Raw genomic sequence first — 14,736 nt, 5'->3', positions numbered from 1 at the left:
CAACTGAAGTGTGCTGGGGGAAAAGCCCTTAAGAGTTGAACTGGGCGCGAGGTCCCTTCCAGAGCACAGTGGAAAAGCCCTGCCTCTGGGTTTGAAGAGGATTCACTTCCCCTTCTGCCAGCCCTGATGCCATAACCACTGGAAAATGACATCACCCTTCTGCTCCACTCCCCATCCAAATGTGGCCTCCTTGCCTCTGCCCTCAGGGTTGGGGCAAAAGAGCAAAGGTGTCCCCCACCCTCTTGGGGAATCAGAATATTTCAGGCCAACTGGGCCCCTTGAGACAGATTTAGAGTGGTCAGATTTTTATATGCCTGTGGCAGTTAGGGTTGACCCCACCATGTACTGTAGGAGGCTTTGTGCTTGCATCTGCCAAGTTGCTCAGTTGTCTCCGGCTCTTTGCGACCCTATGGACTGTAGCTCGCCAGGCTCCTCTGTCCGTGGGGATTCATGGGGATTCTCCACGCAAGAATACTGGAGTGAGTTGCCATGCCCTTCTCCAGGGGATCTTCCACACCCAGGGATTGAACCTGAGTCTCTGCGGCTCCTGAGGCTCTTGTATTGCAGGCAGATTCTTTACTGCTGAGCCACTGGGGAAGCCTAACACCTATGGACACAGTCTCAAATCCCACATGAAGACAGGCCCTGGCTTGGGAAAGGAAGGGGGGGTGGTGTAGATTCTGGGAAGAGGTTGTTTTCTTATTAGAGAATTATAGCAAATGCCATTAGCTATGAGCACCTGTGCCTTTGGTAAATAAACAGGAGCCCCCTCCCCCCATCCCTCTGGGGGCCGATCTCTGGGATGCTAGCAGTCTCTCGTGGCGCGATGAGGCTGGGGCCCTGCTCATTCACAGAAGTAAGGCCTGTCATTGCTCAACCTGCATACACGCTGGAGGCAGCTAAGCCTGGGACATCTACATCCCAGGCCAGTGTCCCATCTTCAGCCCTCCAGCTGAGCACTCAGCTGCCCCCTCTCCTCCTCAACCCAGGGGTAGAACTTCACAGGGATGAGCATCCAGGCCTAAAGGAACTCACTGACCTAGCCAGAGCCAGCACTGGGCAGTTCCCAGCTTTGGTCAATGGCCGCTCACTGGAAGTAGACTTCCTGCTCTCTGCCTCTTAGTCACTTCAGGGCAGCATCCCTAGGCCTCCAGCCTGGGGCTAAGATGCCCAGGAATGGGGGAGAGGATGCAGTCCTACTTCCTGGAGAGGCTGGGGGCTTCCCAGAAAGATGGGGCAAATATCCACCTTCCTGCTTTCTGTCCTCTGGAAAAACGGCAGGGTGCCCCTGGGAACATGCCATAGTCCTTGGACCCTGGGGGTGCATTAATCTCTGGCCCCCAGGGATGTGCAGAGGAAGAACTGATGCTCTCTCTCAGGGATCTGGGCCAGGGAAGGGCACCTGAGTTCCACTCCTGTTGCAGATCTAGGGGGCTGGGGCCAGATGCCCCAGCAGCGACATGCCTCAGTTTCACCTTTTTCACAAAGAGAAAGGTCCCTACCCCCTTCCCAGTCCCACTGCTGACTCACTGCCAGAGTCCCCTGCTGACTCACCCCGTCCCCTACAACCCCCTCCCCCCAGCTCTTTGGATCCCTCAGCCACGTGCCACCAGGCCCAACCCTGCTGAGCTGGTGCAACGTGACTGGATGAGGGGGCTGGTGACACTTGAGGAAGAAAGAAGGGAGCCTGCGAGGGGGGCAGCTGCAGACAGAGTGACAGACTGCAGACCCCAGCCGCCTCTGGGAGGAAGCCCTTTGCCAGCCTGGGGCCTGCAGTGGGGGAGGCTCAGCAGGTGGGAGGGGAGGGGAGTGTGGCGTGCCTGCCTGCCCCCTGCCTGCCTCAGCTCCATCGCCTGTCAGCCTTCAGCTCCCTAAGCGACAGCTTCTAATTCCGGCTGTTGGTGCCTCTGTGCTCCAAAGCAAAGTCTCGGCTTTTTTTCATCGTTGCTATTTCTTTTCTGCTCAGAACATACTGAGCCCACAGGGAAGTCAGAGCAAAAAGGCTTTAGGGCATGAGATCTGGCATTGCCCTCGCCACCCCATCCCACCCCCCTCCACCCCATCCTACCCCACCTCTACACCATCCCACCATAGGCCTCGCTGGGCTGGTAGCACTGGCTGGAGCAACGGAACTGCTGCTCCTCCCTTAGCGTACACAGCACAGCACACCCTGACAGGCCAGAGAGAGGTCTTGCCTCAACTCCCCTTCTTCCTTCGAACTCTCTTCATCTACCACAGAGAAAAAGGACATAAATGAGGTTGGGTGGCCCAGGGAGGAGGGGCATGGCTTTTTGGGACCAGTGCCCCTTCTGTGTTCTGGCTGCTTCTCTCCTCCACCTGGGGGTGTCAGGGCCTGGCTTGTCAGGCCGGCCTGCCACACAGACTTCTGGGATACCCCCTCCCTTAGTCCTGGAAACAGAGAAAGAAGAGAAGACAGCAATTTCCTTCATGCTGGGGAAAAGGGAAATTGAGTCATGAAGAGAGGAATGCCTTTCTTCTAAAGCCTGAGAAAACAGGGAGATGATTCCTGCCTTCTTGCTAGGGTTAGAGAGTCTATTCCTACCCCAGGATGCCTCCTCCCCGCCCCGGTCTAGGGGTGGGATTGGACTTTCTGTCCTCTAACTGAGCAGCTCTTTCCTTGACACTCTAGCTTGCTGCTATTGCTTGCAGCAGGCAGGGCTGGTGTTATTGGCTTTCTTTTGCAGATGAGAGTATTCCGGCCTGGAGCCACACTGCTAGTGAATGCCTTCAAGCTGGTATTTAACTCTACTGTCAAATACTGTGCCCTTTCTGTGACACCTTGAGAGAAAATCGGCAGATCCCAGAGTAGGGGGGATAAAAAATGCAAAAAGTAAAAGGGGAGGCTTCATGGTGTGCACAGGCATACATCACATGCTCCCCCCAGGCAAGAGGGGAGTTGGGAGCCCCTGCTCCATGCTGCCGTCTATGGGGTCGCATAGAGTCGGACACGACTGAAGCAATTTAGCAGCAGCAGCAGCTCCATGACTGGTCCTTATGCCAGGTGGACATCTTGGACGCCTGGGAGCTGGAGAGAGGTGAGATGCTTAGGGTGCAGGGCCAGGCATCCACTTTGCTTCTCTGCCATCTGAGCCCACTGGCTTTTCCTAGAGACAAATCTCCCTGCCCATACCTTTCCCCAGGTAGATTCTGCTGCAAAGCTTCTGGTCACTGCTTTGCCCAGGCTGAGGACAGTGCAGTCCTCAGCCTGGACTTCATTCTGCCTTTATTTTCCTGTCTTTCATATAAAAGGACCCCGTAAAGCAGCCCTAAACATTGTCCCCTAAAGGTGTTTTTCCTGTCTCCATTCCCTGGCCTCAGCAACCCCATAGGGATGTCTACCTTGCTTCTTAGCAGCCAGATTCCATCTTGGAAGGCCTATCCTGGGAAGATCCTAGGGCCCGCCCCCCGCTCCACAATTCCCTTTTCTCCTTCAGGGACTGTCTCGGTTTTGTGTTTTACAGACCTATTCAGCCCCCAGGCCATAAACTCGGCTTTTTATGTCCTGGTCTTGTCTTCCATCTTGAGAAGGGAGGTCTCTTCCATCCTGGACCAAATTTCTGCCTCTGTATTTCCCACACCTGGGAACACACCATGCCTGGCTCACTAAAAGTCTCAGTGAATTCTGTAGTGGATTCCTGACTCACTTCTTACTTCACAAATATTCATTCCACCCTACACACCGCCACCCCCAGCAGCTCTTGGGCGCTCGGACTCCCCTCCGCCAAGGCCTGCACAACCCTCTCTCGCTGCCCAGGGTGGAGCAGCGGGCCAGAAGGAGAGAGGAAATGCTGTCTTCCTCTCAGAAGAGGTTGGCGAGTGGTAAAGGTCAGAGTCCTGTGGTCTGGGGGTGGTTTTGTGCTCAAGAGGGAGAAGGGGACCCTGGGGCGAGGCTTGCATGTCCCTTGCTCTTTCCGGGGTAGCGACGGGTCCTGAAGCAGCGGGGAGGCAGTGCCGAGGAGTTGCTAACGCGGCTGCCGCACTCTCGGATCTTAAGACGCCCGCTCCGGTCGCCGCGTCTCTGCTCCACCAGCGTCTCAGCCGCCGGGAGCTGGCGGGCGGGCGCTTTGTCGGGGTTGAAATGTCTGAGATTGGAGAGCGCACTCCCCCTCCCACCCCCGCGCCGAATGAGCGTGTGCGGGAGGAACGATTGTGCGTGCGCGCGTGATTCGCTACACTTCCAGTGGCCGTTCCCAGCCAGACCGAGCGGCCCCAGCCCCGCGCAGCGCAGGTACCCCCTCCCCGGATTTGGGGAGTGATTTACTCCCAGTCCGCCTTTCGCCGCCACCCCTAGCTCGCTTATGGTCGGGTTCTGCCCTCATGGGGTTCCATTTCCTTCCACCCACACCGCTGGGGGTAGCTCTCTTCTTCCCCGACGGGCTCGGGGTCCCGCCAGTTTCTAAGGAGCCCAGGGAACCAACTCCGGTGGGGGCGGAGGGTGGGGATTGGCCGGGTTGGGTGCACAGAGCCCTCGGCGAGCAGCCCCCGCCCCATCCCCGCTGCCGCAGTCCCAGGGAAGCGCGGAGGAGGAGCTGCTCCCCGACATCGTGGCCCACGAAGGGGTGGGCGGCGGTCAGAGGCGGTCTCCCCCGCCGGGTCCGTTTCGGCCCAGACAGCTCAGCCCGCTTCTAGGGCAGCCATTGTCATGGAGACCCCCGAGTCTATAAAACCAGGTATCCAGGCGGGTGGCAGCTCCCGCGCCACCGAGCCCCCCAAGTAAGGAGCAAGCGCCCTGGCGTGGCCCGGCCCCCGCGAGAGGGGAGGAGGCGGAGGAGCGGCGCCAGCAGATGAGGAGCGGCGCGCCCCGCCAGGGCTAGAGGCAGCCGCGCACGGCGGGCGCCACCGTCTCATCTGGGGAGCGGGGCTGCCCCGGGTGCGGGTGAGTGGCGCGGCTCCCAGCCACAAGGGACTGAGAGGCGCCGGACATCGGGAAAGCAGCGCGAGTCAGGAGGGGCCTGAGTTTCGGTTCCCGTCGTCTCGTGGCGGGCCAGGCGCGGAGCCCCGAGTAGCAAAGCAATCTACACCTTCAGGCGGGAAGCTCAAGAAAGGAGCAGAGAGACACCAGGGGTGCAGCCCAGGAGCGGCGGGGCAACTGGGGACCAAGCCGGAACCTCAGGACCCTCGGCTGCAGCCGCCCACGCAAGGAGGGGGCTATACCGGAGCACTCCCGAGCCCGGCGGGGCGCGGGAACAGGGGCGCCCCCGCGCGGAGCTGCCGGGCCGCCTGGGCGCGGCGGCCGAGGCCATGCTTAAGCCCAAGGACCTGTGCCCCCGAGCGGGTACGCGCACCTTCCTGGAGGCCATGCAAGCGGGCAAAGTGCACCTGGCTCGCTTTGTCCTGGATGCGCTGGATCGTAGCATCATCGACTGCCGGGCGGAGCAGGGCCGCACGCCGCTAATGGTGGCCGTGGGCTTACCAGACCCTGCGCTGCGCGCGCGCTTTGTGCGACTACTGCTGGAGCAGGGTGCGGCAGTGAACCTGCGGGACGAGCGCGGCCGCACAGCGCTCAGCTTGGCGTGCGAGCGCGGCCACCTGGACGCCGTGCAACTGCTGGTGCAGTTCAGCGGCGACCCCGAGGCGGCCGACTCAGCAGGCAACAGCCCGGTGATGTGGGCGGCCGCGTGCGGCCACGGGGCGGTGCTCGAGTTCCTGGTGCGCTCTTTCCGCCGCCTCGGCCTACGCCTCGACCGCACTAATCGGGCGGGCCTCACTGCCCTACAGCTGGCGGCCGCCCGCGGCCACGGGACCTGTGTGCAGGCCCTCACAGGGCCGTGGGGCCGCGCAGCCGCCGCCGCCGCGGCCCGGGGCTCCAACTCTGACAGCCCCCCTGGCCGTCCAGTCCCCGCGCCCAGCCCGGAGCGCCGACGACCCAGCCCCCGCCGCCTACCGCGGCCTCTCCTGGCGCGCTTTGCCCGAGCGGCGGGCGGTCATGGTCACGGCGGCGAGGCTGGCTCAGGGGGTAAGGGCTTCGGTCGGCACCGGCCACAGGGCTGCGAGCGGCCGGAGCTGGGCCGGAGCATGAGCCTGGCGCTGGGCGCCGTGACCGAGGAGGAGGCAGCGCGACTGCGAGCGGGAGCCCTGATGGCCCTACCGCATTCGCCCCAGTCCTCGGGGGCTGGGCGGTGGCGGTCGCAGGAGGTGCTGGAGGGAGCACCCCCAACCTTAGTGCAAGCCCCCATTGGTCTTAGCCCCCACCCCGAAGGCGATCCCGGCTCTGGCCGCTTGGGTTTGCGCCGACGCTCCACAGCTCCAGACATCCCCAGCCTGGTCGGGGAGGCATCTGGGCCCGAGAGCGGCCAGGAATTAGAGCCCAATGCTCTGCCACATTCGGTGCCCGGGCCTCAGCCTTGGCAGGGGGGCACGGAGGCCGTGGTGCTGCACGCTCAGCGGTAAATAGCCTCGAGGCTGAGTCCTGCTCTCCCCACCTTCCAATCTCTGCTCTACTGGGATTTCTTTTTCCCAGGCCCCTCACTTTCCTGGCAGTTTCTCACCCCCAGAGCCTAGAACTCGTCCCTACTGCTGAGATGAGACCTCACTCCCTCAGCCCTCTCTCTGAAAGGGACCCCTATCATTTCTTTTTTTGTGCTTGTTGATACTTCCTAAGTCTCACATTCTCTGAAGGCTTGCTGTTCCTGTTGTGAAAGCAAGGAGTAGAAGACTGGATCCATAGGCTACAACCTTCCAGCTGGACTTCCTTCCTTGCTAAGGTGCAGTCCGGCTCCCGCAGGGTTTCCTTCCCCTTGGAGGGTTTTCTCACACCCTCATCAGCCAGGCAGAGATGAGTTGACCTGCAGAACAAAGGCCTAGTCTCCCCTCTCCAGCTCCAATGATGCTGACAATAACGCCCCACACCACCTAAATCTCCCTTCCCCTTAAGCGCTGGAGTATTGGAGAAGGGGAGCCCTTCTGGACAGGAGGGAAGGAATCTGGAAGTTTAGTTTTTCTGGGGAGAAACTCCTGCCTCAAGACACTGAAAGCAGCTTTTGGGGGTGGGAGGAATGCCAGTTGTCCCTTGAACCAGGAGCTGAGTAATTCTAGCTCCCTCTGCCTGATCCAAAGATTCAACTTCATTGACAATGTGGGGTCTTCTGCCCCACCCCTCTCCCCTTGCCCAGCCCAGTTCTGGGCTCTTGAGTGATTTCCTCTCACTTTTCCTCTCACTTTAGGAGACCTGAAATGAAAAGAACACAGCCCTTCCCCCGTCCCCACCGCCTCCCAGCTCCCCCGTCCCGCACGTGGGTGCTCCGGCAGGGTGGAACGGTTGCGAAGGCTTTGCTTAATTGTATTTCTTCCAATCCTCAAAGAACTCATGTTTTGAGTCTTTGTATGTGAAGCAGAAAGCAGCGGGTCTGATCCGAGGCTTAAGAACCTGACAATGTCTCTTTAAATAGAAGCTCCGCGAGGGGGATAATTGACTGAAGTGTTTGCCACGGTAAACGGCTGCGGCGCGAGGGAGTCTGAAGCCCACACGAGCCTCAGGTCCGGGTTTAAATTATATCAAACTGGCGAGAGCTAGAAGGGGGCTGTTAAACGGTTCCTGCTTCTTGCTGGGCCGTTAATGGAGGGCAGGGCAGATGATGGATGCTAGAGGTCGAGACCAAGGACCCCTGCCTCTGCTCCAACGCGTGGGACGCAGGCTCGGCCCAGCTTCAATACTGGGCAGATTAGTGAGTCAGAGGCAACTGTGGAGAGGTGGTTAAAGGCCCTTTCCTGGCCTAGCCCTTGGTCCCCTCCTTCCTCGCCCCCGCCCTCTTCTTTGTGTCAGCCAAGCGGGAGGGGGCGGGAGGGGTCGGGAGGGTCCGGCGAATCGCGTGCCCTGCGGAAGCGCCAGCACACGCACCCGCGCGCCCAGCGGTCGTGGTAGCGGTGCGTGGGGGAGTTTTTTGTGAACCCCAGAGGTTGAGTTTGCAGCCCCTTCACCCGCCGGCAGTGGGGTCCTTTCAAGACGTCGATGTGTTCATCTTTGCAGAACGGAGGGGTTCTCGCCAGTAACTCTAAGGAAACTGCCCAGCGCGAGAATAACCTGTGACGAGAAATCGGGCCTGCGGTGAGGGGTGGGTTATCAGAGGCCGGCCTCGTGTAGGTGTCAGACGCTTGCGCAGGGCTTCCACCCCTCCAGGGTCTGCGAGGCCGCCAGGGCCCAGACTCTGGACTTGGTCTCTGGTGCCCCCTGGTGGCAACACTGCGCTCTAGTTGCCCCTGGCTCGGAGTTCAGACTTCTGGTTTTGCTTGAAATCACCGCTGTGTACTTCTCCGTTCCTGTGCACTTACCCATGGAATCCTCTTCCTCTTGTAGTATGTTAAATCCGGATACTTGAAGTCATTTCACAGCAGTGAAGTGAGGGACAATGAACAAAAAACTCGCATGAGGAGTAGCAGGAGCCCAGACCCTTCACTTAGGACCCCAAGATCTTCCAAGGCTGCATGTGGAGAGCTCCTGCTGACTTCTGAGAGACTGGGAGCTTCCAACCAGTCCTTTGTGATTTCTGAACCGTGGGGCCTACTGATTCTGCACTGTTTTCTTCTGATGAGATTTGCTTTCGTTTCTGGGGTGTTTTGCCCTTTCCCCACTCTTCTCTCCCTAAATATCTGCCTCTCCTCAGTCCCACTGTCTGAGTGGCGGGTGAACTGAAAAGTTCTGAAAAAGCACCTGGAAAGCCAGAGGGAGAGGATCTGGGGTGGGATGCGGGTGGTAATTGGATGTGCCAAGTGCAAACTCCTTTTTTTCCTGATCCTTGCTTGCTCACTTATCCTTTTCCAACTGTGTTTAATTTTTATGACGTTTTTAATGGTGTAAGAATATAAGTATTTTGGCTTCTTCAAAATACCACATTGAAGACGTGGGTCTGGGTTGCATGTTGTGTTGAAGGTGCTGTCATGTTTTACGTGTCACTGACATGGGGATTTCTGGTTGAAGGTCACCTTAGGCCATCTTTATTGGGTAAACAACTTCAAGCGCTCCTCTCTGTGGAGTTGCCAAGGGTTTGATGGTTGAAAGTGCTGTTTCTAAAAAACCACAGCAGATCTTTCCTGTCTGAACTAAATTGTGTATTTTGACTGCCTTGCTGTTCTTGCAGACTTACCTGGCCCAGCTCTGTGCAAAACTTTGACATTTCACCACAATTCGCTCTCCTGAACTTCCTCTCATTGTCAGCCCCAGAACATTGAGGCTGGGGTCCTCTTGAGCTCACTCTGGTCTAGCAGAGACTTTTCGAAACATTTTGCTTTTCCAAATTCTTGTTGCTTTCATTGTTGTGAAGTCACCTGTGCCACTGGAGCTGATGTAAGCTCAGAACTGGTCTGTGTGTGAAGCTAATGACACAATGCACATGCTTTGGGAATGACACTGCAGTGGAAGGACTCTTAGAACTCAAAGGAAACAGTTAATAAATCCAGTGTTCTTCAGTTAAGAGGACTGGTGTCTTTTTGCCTTGCCAACCACTCCTGACTGTGGGCTCCCGTTGGGAGGGGGAAGGTCCCGCCTTCTCTCAGCCTCCTCTGCCCAGCCCACTGCGGCTGCCTCCTGGAGGTAAGAATCAGGTGCTGCTGAGCTGGTGGGACTGGGACCCTCAGACCAGGGCAGCTGTCTAGGTGGGGTTGCGGTAAGGAGCTGTGGGGAGAAAGTCTGTGGGACTTGCTCCTCCTAGGTAAGAGGTTTCAGTGACCCTTACAGAGAGAGGGTAGGATGAGACCTCAGGAAGGAACTGCTGGAATCAGTGTCAGAGCTAGAAGTATAAAGACCCAAGTTTCTTGATTTCCAGTTGTGCTCTTCACAGCTCCTCATGGTCTCCTTCCTTTCTAAGAACCAAAACAGAGACCGCTTTCTCACTAGAGGCATTTCCAGGCCACTTCCTGTAGACATCTTGAGGAGAGCCGCAGCTGACTTTCCGGGGGTGGGAGAAGCAAACGGGGAACGGGAGACGCTGCTCCAGAAAGTGGTCACTATCCCTGGTGGCTGCCCCAGAGCCCCCGTGGTGGCAGCAAGCATGGCCCATGGCTCTGGCTTTCTGGGTTGAGTTCTTCTCCCCTGGGAAGGAGCTTTGTCTATTTTTCAGCTCATTCAGTCCCAAGGGCCTTTCACTTCCTGTTTCCCTCCTTCTCGGCCCTCATTGCCACCAGAGAGTTGGATTTTCTGTGACTCAGGATGGCCATTGGGGAACTCACGTCAGGGAGGAAGGGGGACCATCCTGGACACCCACTACAGTGCGTCTAGTTTGAAGACAGCCTGGCTATACTCCCAGAGACAACAGGGAGGCCAGAGGTTTTGAACACTCAGTTTAATTTAAAACAGGCACAAGTGCAAACAATTCACAAACGGGAAGATGCTTTTGTTTTTTAAAACTCTGACCCTTAAAAAAAAGTTCTTGCAATTTTTTTTTTTTGCCCCAAAGCAGGGCTCTAGGGACAGAGGAATCTAAAAATATTATCTAGATAGGGTCCAGACACCTGGAGTTCTTCCCTGGGATTCCCTGTCTCACAACAGCCCTGAAGGCTGGGAGGACAAGGAGACAGGTGTATGAGGAGGAGTTAGGGGTGGGTGGTCTGCACAGGTGGGGTGCCCACTCCAGTGACATGATGGCCCCTGGGAGTTGGTTCACCTCCCCCAGACCAGGATTTTGAAATGAACCGGTCCCCCGCGCATACACAAAAAGGAGCGGGTCCCTGATGACCTGGTTGTTGAGATGAAGCTCACAAAGTCTGTTCTCTCACCATTCTGGTCCCTGGCTCTCAGACTCCACGGTACAGGAGAAAACTGCCAAGCACCTGGGATATGTTTGACACTAGAGACCTCTTCATGGTCAGGTAGAAACCTGGGACTTAAGTGATAGGAAGCCAGGCAGGTCACCTTCAGAGCAGAACTTAGTGGGAGAAAAGATGGAGAAGCCTCACCGAAGCCAGCCATGGGTGACCTTCCCCCCCGCCCCGCCACACACACCCCCTGTAAAGTGAGACCACCTTTACTGCTAGTTGCCTCCTTCCTCTTTCACCCAGAAAATTCCCCTCCCTCACCCATATCCTCCGAGCAGGCTGTTCACACTCGGGTGCTGGCTGTGCTAGGGGCCTGTTGTCATCACAGGTGGGTCAGGAAGCCAGTGTAGGAGGAACTGCAAATTCAGGAAGTCAGACACAAAGGGAGGAAGATGGATTCGGGCAATAAACGCCTTCCCTGTGGCCCTCTCAGACCCCAGGGTTTGGAGCTGGAGCTGAGAACAGCAAGCATCCTAGTGAAGACAGGCAGTCTGCCTCTTGGGTGACCTGGGATGCTCGTTTACAACTACCATTATATATATATAAAAAAGAACCACAGCAGCCTTTTCTGCTGTGTTGGCCGCCGTGGCCAGAAGCGCTGGTCTCCATGTTTCATAGAAATATCCCTGTGCAAATAACAAAGGGTCATCCCGCAGAAGGGGTCTCCATCATCCCAAAGGCAACTGGGGACTCTTGGGAGGGCGACTGACCGAGGGGCAGGTCCGGCCTGGCCCAGTGGGCTAAGGGGCAGGAGGGTAGGTTGGGGGCTTCACATTCAATCTTTGGAGAGAATACTGAGAGAGTGAGGCAGACAGGCAGGCAGGCCTGTTGGCAAGCTGGCAGCCCAGTGTCCCCTGCCTGTGGGCACAGGTGGCAGGTGCACTCTGGGGTTGGGCTCAGCAGGTGGAGGTCTGCTTGCGGTAGAGCTGGATCAAGGGCACCAGGCACTCAGGCAGCCCGGTCTGCAGCAGGAAGGGGTGGTCCAGGAGCTCCTGGGCGGTGGCTCTCTCCTGGGGGTCCCGCACCAGCATCCGGTCCAGGAAGTCTCGCAGCACCGGGGAGACCTGTGGAGGCAGGGCAGTGAGAGGAAGCCACAGCTGGTAGCCACTTCGGGGTGACCCAATCTACCTGGCTCCACCATCATATGAAAGCCTTATGTTCTCTTGTTTCTTACTTCCTGGTTCCTCCCAGGCTTAGCACTTTTTGGATTATCAGGTAGGTAAGCCTGGCAAGCTACAGTCCATGAGATCACAAAAGAGTGGGACATGACTTAGCGACTAAACAACAACCAAAGAAAATCAGCATCAGTCCAGGAAAAGTGGCCAGTTCACCTATAGGAGTGCTGTTGAGCGATGGCATTAGGGTACCTGGAGAGCTGGGCTCCCAATACAGCCCACCTACTACGCTGCTTCTCAGGGCTCTCAGTGTTCAGACTGTGGAAAGGTGCCAGTGATCCAGTTCTGGGTCTATCCCTGATCCCTTGACAAGTTGCACTTTTCTCTACAGCTCAGTTTTCTCATCTGTAGAATAGGCTAATGATAATATCTGCTTGCTTTGTCTTTCACATAGAGCTTTAGTGAAGATTAAAAAAAAAAAGATCAGGGATGAAGAAGTGTTTTGAAAACTAGAAAAGAACAAAGTGAGACCTGAAAAGAAGATTCCTTTGTTGCTCGATGCCTTGGAGTCTAAGTCAAGGTTCATTGACTTAGTTCATTGACAAGTCAAGGAGTCTTGCCTCGGTTCATTCTGAGAAATATTTTAGGATAAGGATGAGTCTTAGGCTGTTACAGAAAGCTGCATCCTCTGGGGAATTAGCCAATTAGAACTATCTGCTAGTCTAGGGGTCAGGAGTGCAGGCTCTAAGGACCATTTGTCTCAAAGTGTTTCCTGTCTGTCCTCTCATCCAGCTGGGCTGCTGCTGCTGCTGCTGCTAAGTCGCTTCAGTCTATTTTGCCATTTAGGCACCCGGCTTCAACCCTCTGGGACATTTCTTACTCTGGCCACCAGATGGCAGTGCCATTTTGCAGCTCTGTGCTGAGCTGGCCACCAGCAGGGGGTACCCACAGGTAAGGACTGGGGGTTTGGGTGGATTTGGCAGGAAAAGGTTCAACACACACACACACACACACACACGAACATTGGCTTTAAGGGGAAACTAGTTTAGATGTGGTTAGGATATACACTGCCGGGGAGGGCAAGCCAGTTCTCTGTGATGGACTGGGAACATGTGCTGTGGTATAGCTCCCCAACACATGGGGTAGAGGGGGGTCCTGCTCAGTTAGTTTCTCTATATTCTTTTCCAGGACATCAGGGTTTGCCACAACCTTGCTTCTGTTCTCTTCGGCTCCTGTCATTGCCTGCAGGTGGAAACTTGTCAGAGTGACCATAAGAGTTTGTGACTAGGCTCCACACCCAGGTGCAGCTGGGCCTGAGAGCCAGGCTCTGATCCTTAAAGCCTCAGGAAGAATGGGGCCTGCAGGCTCACACCTGTGTGCTGACTGACCTTGTAGGAGTTCTTCAGCTTGGGTGGGGGGCTGTCCCGAAGCCTCTTCATGGCTTGCACAGGGGAGTCACTGAAGTAAGGTGGTTCTCCATCCACCATCTCAATCACCATGATGCCCAGAGACCAGATATCTACCTGCAAGAGGAGAATGTCCCTGACTCCACTGGCCGGAGTCTGGCCCCTTGGTAGTGAGCAGCAGGCTACAAGCAGAGAGGAGCAGTGGGTCCCAGGTCTCCCTGGTGAGTTGGCTTCCTTCCTGGCCACCTGCCCAGTGCCCTGCTTAAGTGACCACGGGCTGCAAGGTCACAGCTGTCAGCCACTCTCTTAGAAAGGCCATCACACACAGGGAAGCCTGGCTACACCCCTACCTGCCCTTGGGCTTGGGGGAGAGCATTTGGGGGGCCAGCTTGTGGCAGCAAAGTCATAGGCCAGAGAAGAACCATCCAAAAGGGGCCAGTGGAAAGGACTGACTAAGCGGGAACCTAGGAACTGGGGGCAATCTTTGGTGGGAAGCTCTGGGGAGGACCACAAGTAGAAGAACCATGTGTCTCCAAGCCCCTTCTGGGAGGACTGGGGGCTGGAGAGAGTGGTTACCTCAGTTGCATACAGAGACCTGGAGATCACTTCTGGAGCCATCCAGTATGGGGTTCCCACCAGGGACTTCCTCTTAGGGACATCTTTGCTGATCTGTGCACAGAACCCGAAGTCCGAGAGTTTCACCTGGAGTTAGGGCGAGGGGGAGGAAAGGGAATGAGAGGTGAGGGAGCCAGGAAGGGGATGGTGGGTGTGCCAGGGTGGGCAGGGCTTACCCTGCCATCGAGAGTCAGCAGGATGGAGTCACTCTTGATGTCCCGGTGGATGACACCCTGGGCATGCAGGTAAGCCAGGGCCTGCAGCACAGCCTCACACACAGTGGCGATCTGCTCCTCATTCAGCCTGGATGTAGAAGGCATGGCCACCAGCAAAAGAGAATGTTAGCTTTGGCAGGGCGGCCGGGCAGAGGGGCTGAGCAGAGTGGGTGCCCCAATACTGGGCCCCATAGCTCCTGGGCGATGTGTGGGGGAGCCGAGTCAGGTCAGAGCCCTGGTGGAAACAGGCCTGGGCCTAGGCTGGAGACCCAGTGTCTTCCTCACTCCCCTAACACCCCCCAGGTTGGTTTACCCAAGCCGATGGGCGTGGGGAGGATGGCTCAGGACAATGTGACAGGTACCTCAATCATATGGGACCCAGGCTATCTGAGCCCAGGGAGCAGTGGGGCAGCCAGTGCCGGGGCCCCGCCCTTCCAGCTGCCCACCTGACTTGGGAGACGATGTCTGTGAGGGCCCCGCCCTGCAGGAACTCCATAAGCACCCACAGCTCCTCGCCCACCAGGTAGCTCTTGTACATCTCCACCACGTTGAGGTGCTGGTAGTCCCGCATGATCACCACCTGGGGGCAGGAGGGGATGCCTGAGTGCCGGCACTCTC

General features: G+C 57.1%; 2 protein-coding genes across 5 annotated transcripts in view; one reads left to right on the top strand and one right to left on the bottom strand.

The window, feature by feature from the left end:
* Positions 1-76: 76 nt before the first annotated feature.
* ANKRD63 (ankyrin repeat domain 63) lies at positions 77-9,428 on the top strand. The gene has a single exon (XM_019968507.2). The coding sequence runs from the start codon at positions 5,263-5,265 to the stop codon at positions 6,409-6,411; it is 1,149 nt and encodes a 382-aa protein (XP_019824066.2). The 5' UTR covers positions 77-5,262; the 3' UTR covers positions 6,412-9,428.
* Positions 9,429-10,280: 852 nt separating this feature from the next.
* PAK6 (p21 (RAC1) activated kinase 6) overlaps positions 10,281-14,736 on the bottom strand; it is a 39,570-nt gene continuing 35,114 nt past the window's right edge. For all 4 annotated transcript variants that reach the window (XM_019968506.2, XM_070797263.1, XM_070797264.1 and 1 more), the window contains 5 exons: positions 14,565-14,698; positions 14,080-14,206; positions 13,865-13,990; positions 13,271-13,405; positions 10,281-11,831 (listed from right to left, as the gene is read on the bottom strand). In XM_019968506.2, coding sequence (XP_019824065.1) covers positions 11,664-11,831; positions 13,271-13,405; positions 13,865-13,990; positions 14,080-14,206; positions 14,565-14,698 — 690 coding nt within the window. In that variant the 3' untranslated portion in view covers positions 10,281-11,663. The remainder of the gene's footprint in view (positions 11,832-13,270; positions 13,406-13,864; positions 13,991-14,079; positions 14,207-14,564; positions 14,699-14,736) is intronic.

Source organism: Bos indicus, chromosome 10 (assembly GCF_029378745.1).
Source record: "Bos indicus isolate NIAB-ARS_2022 breed Sahiwal x Tharparkar chromosome 10, NIAB-ARS_B.indTharparkar_mat_pri_1.0, whole genome shotgun sequence".
In the NCBI taxonomy this organism is placed as follows: domain Eukaryota; kingdom Metazoa; phylum Chordata; class Mammalia; order Artiodactyla; family Bovidae; genus Bos; species Bos indicus.
Note: the sequence above shows the minus strand (reverse complement) of the source record. Positions and strands in the feature narration are given on the sequence as shown.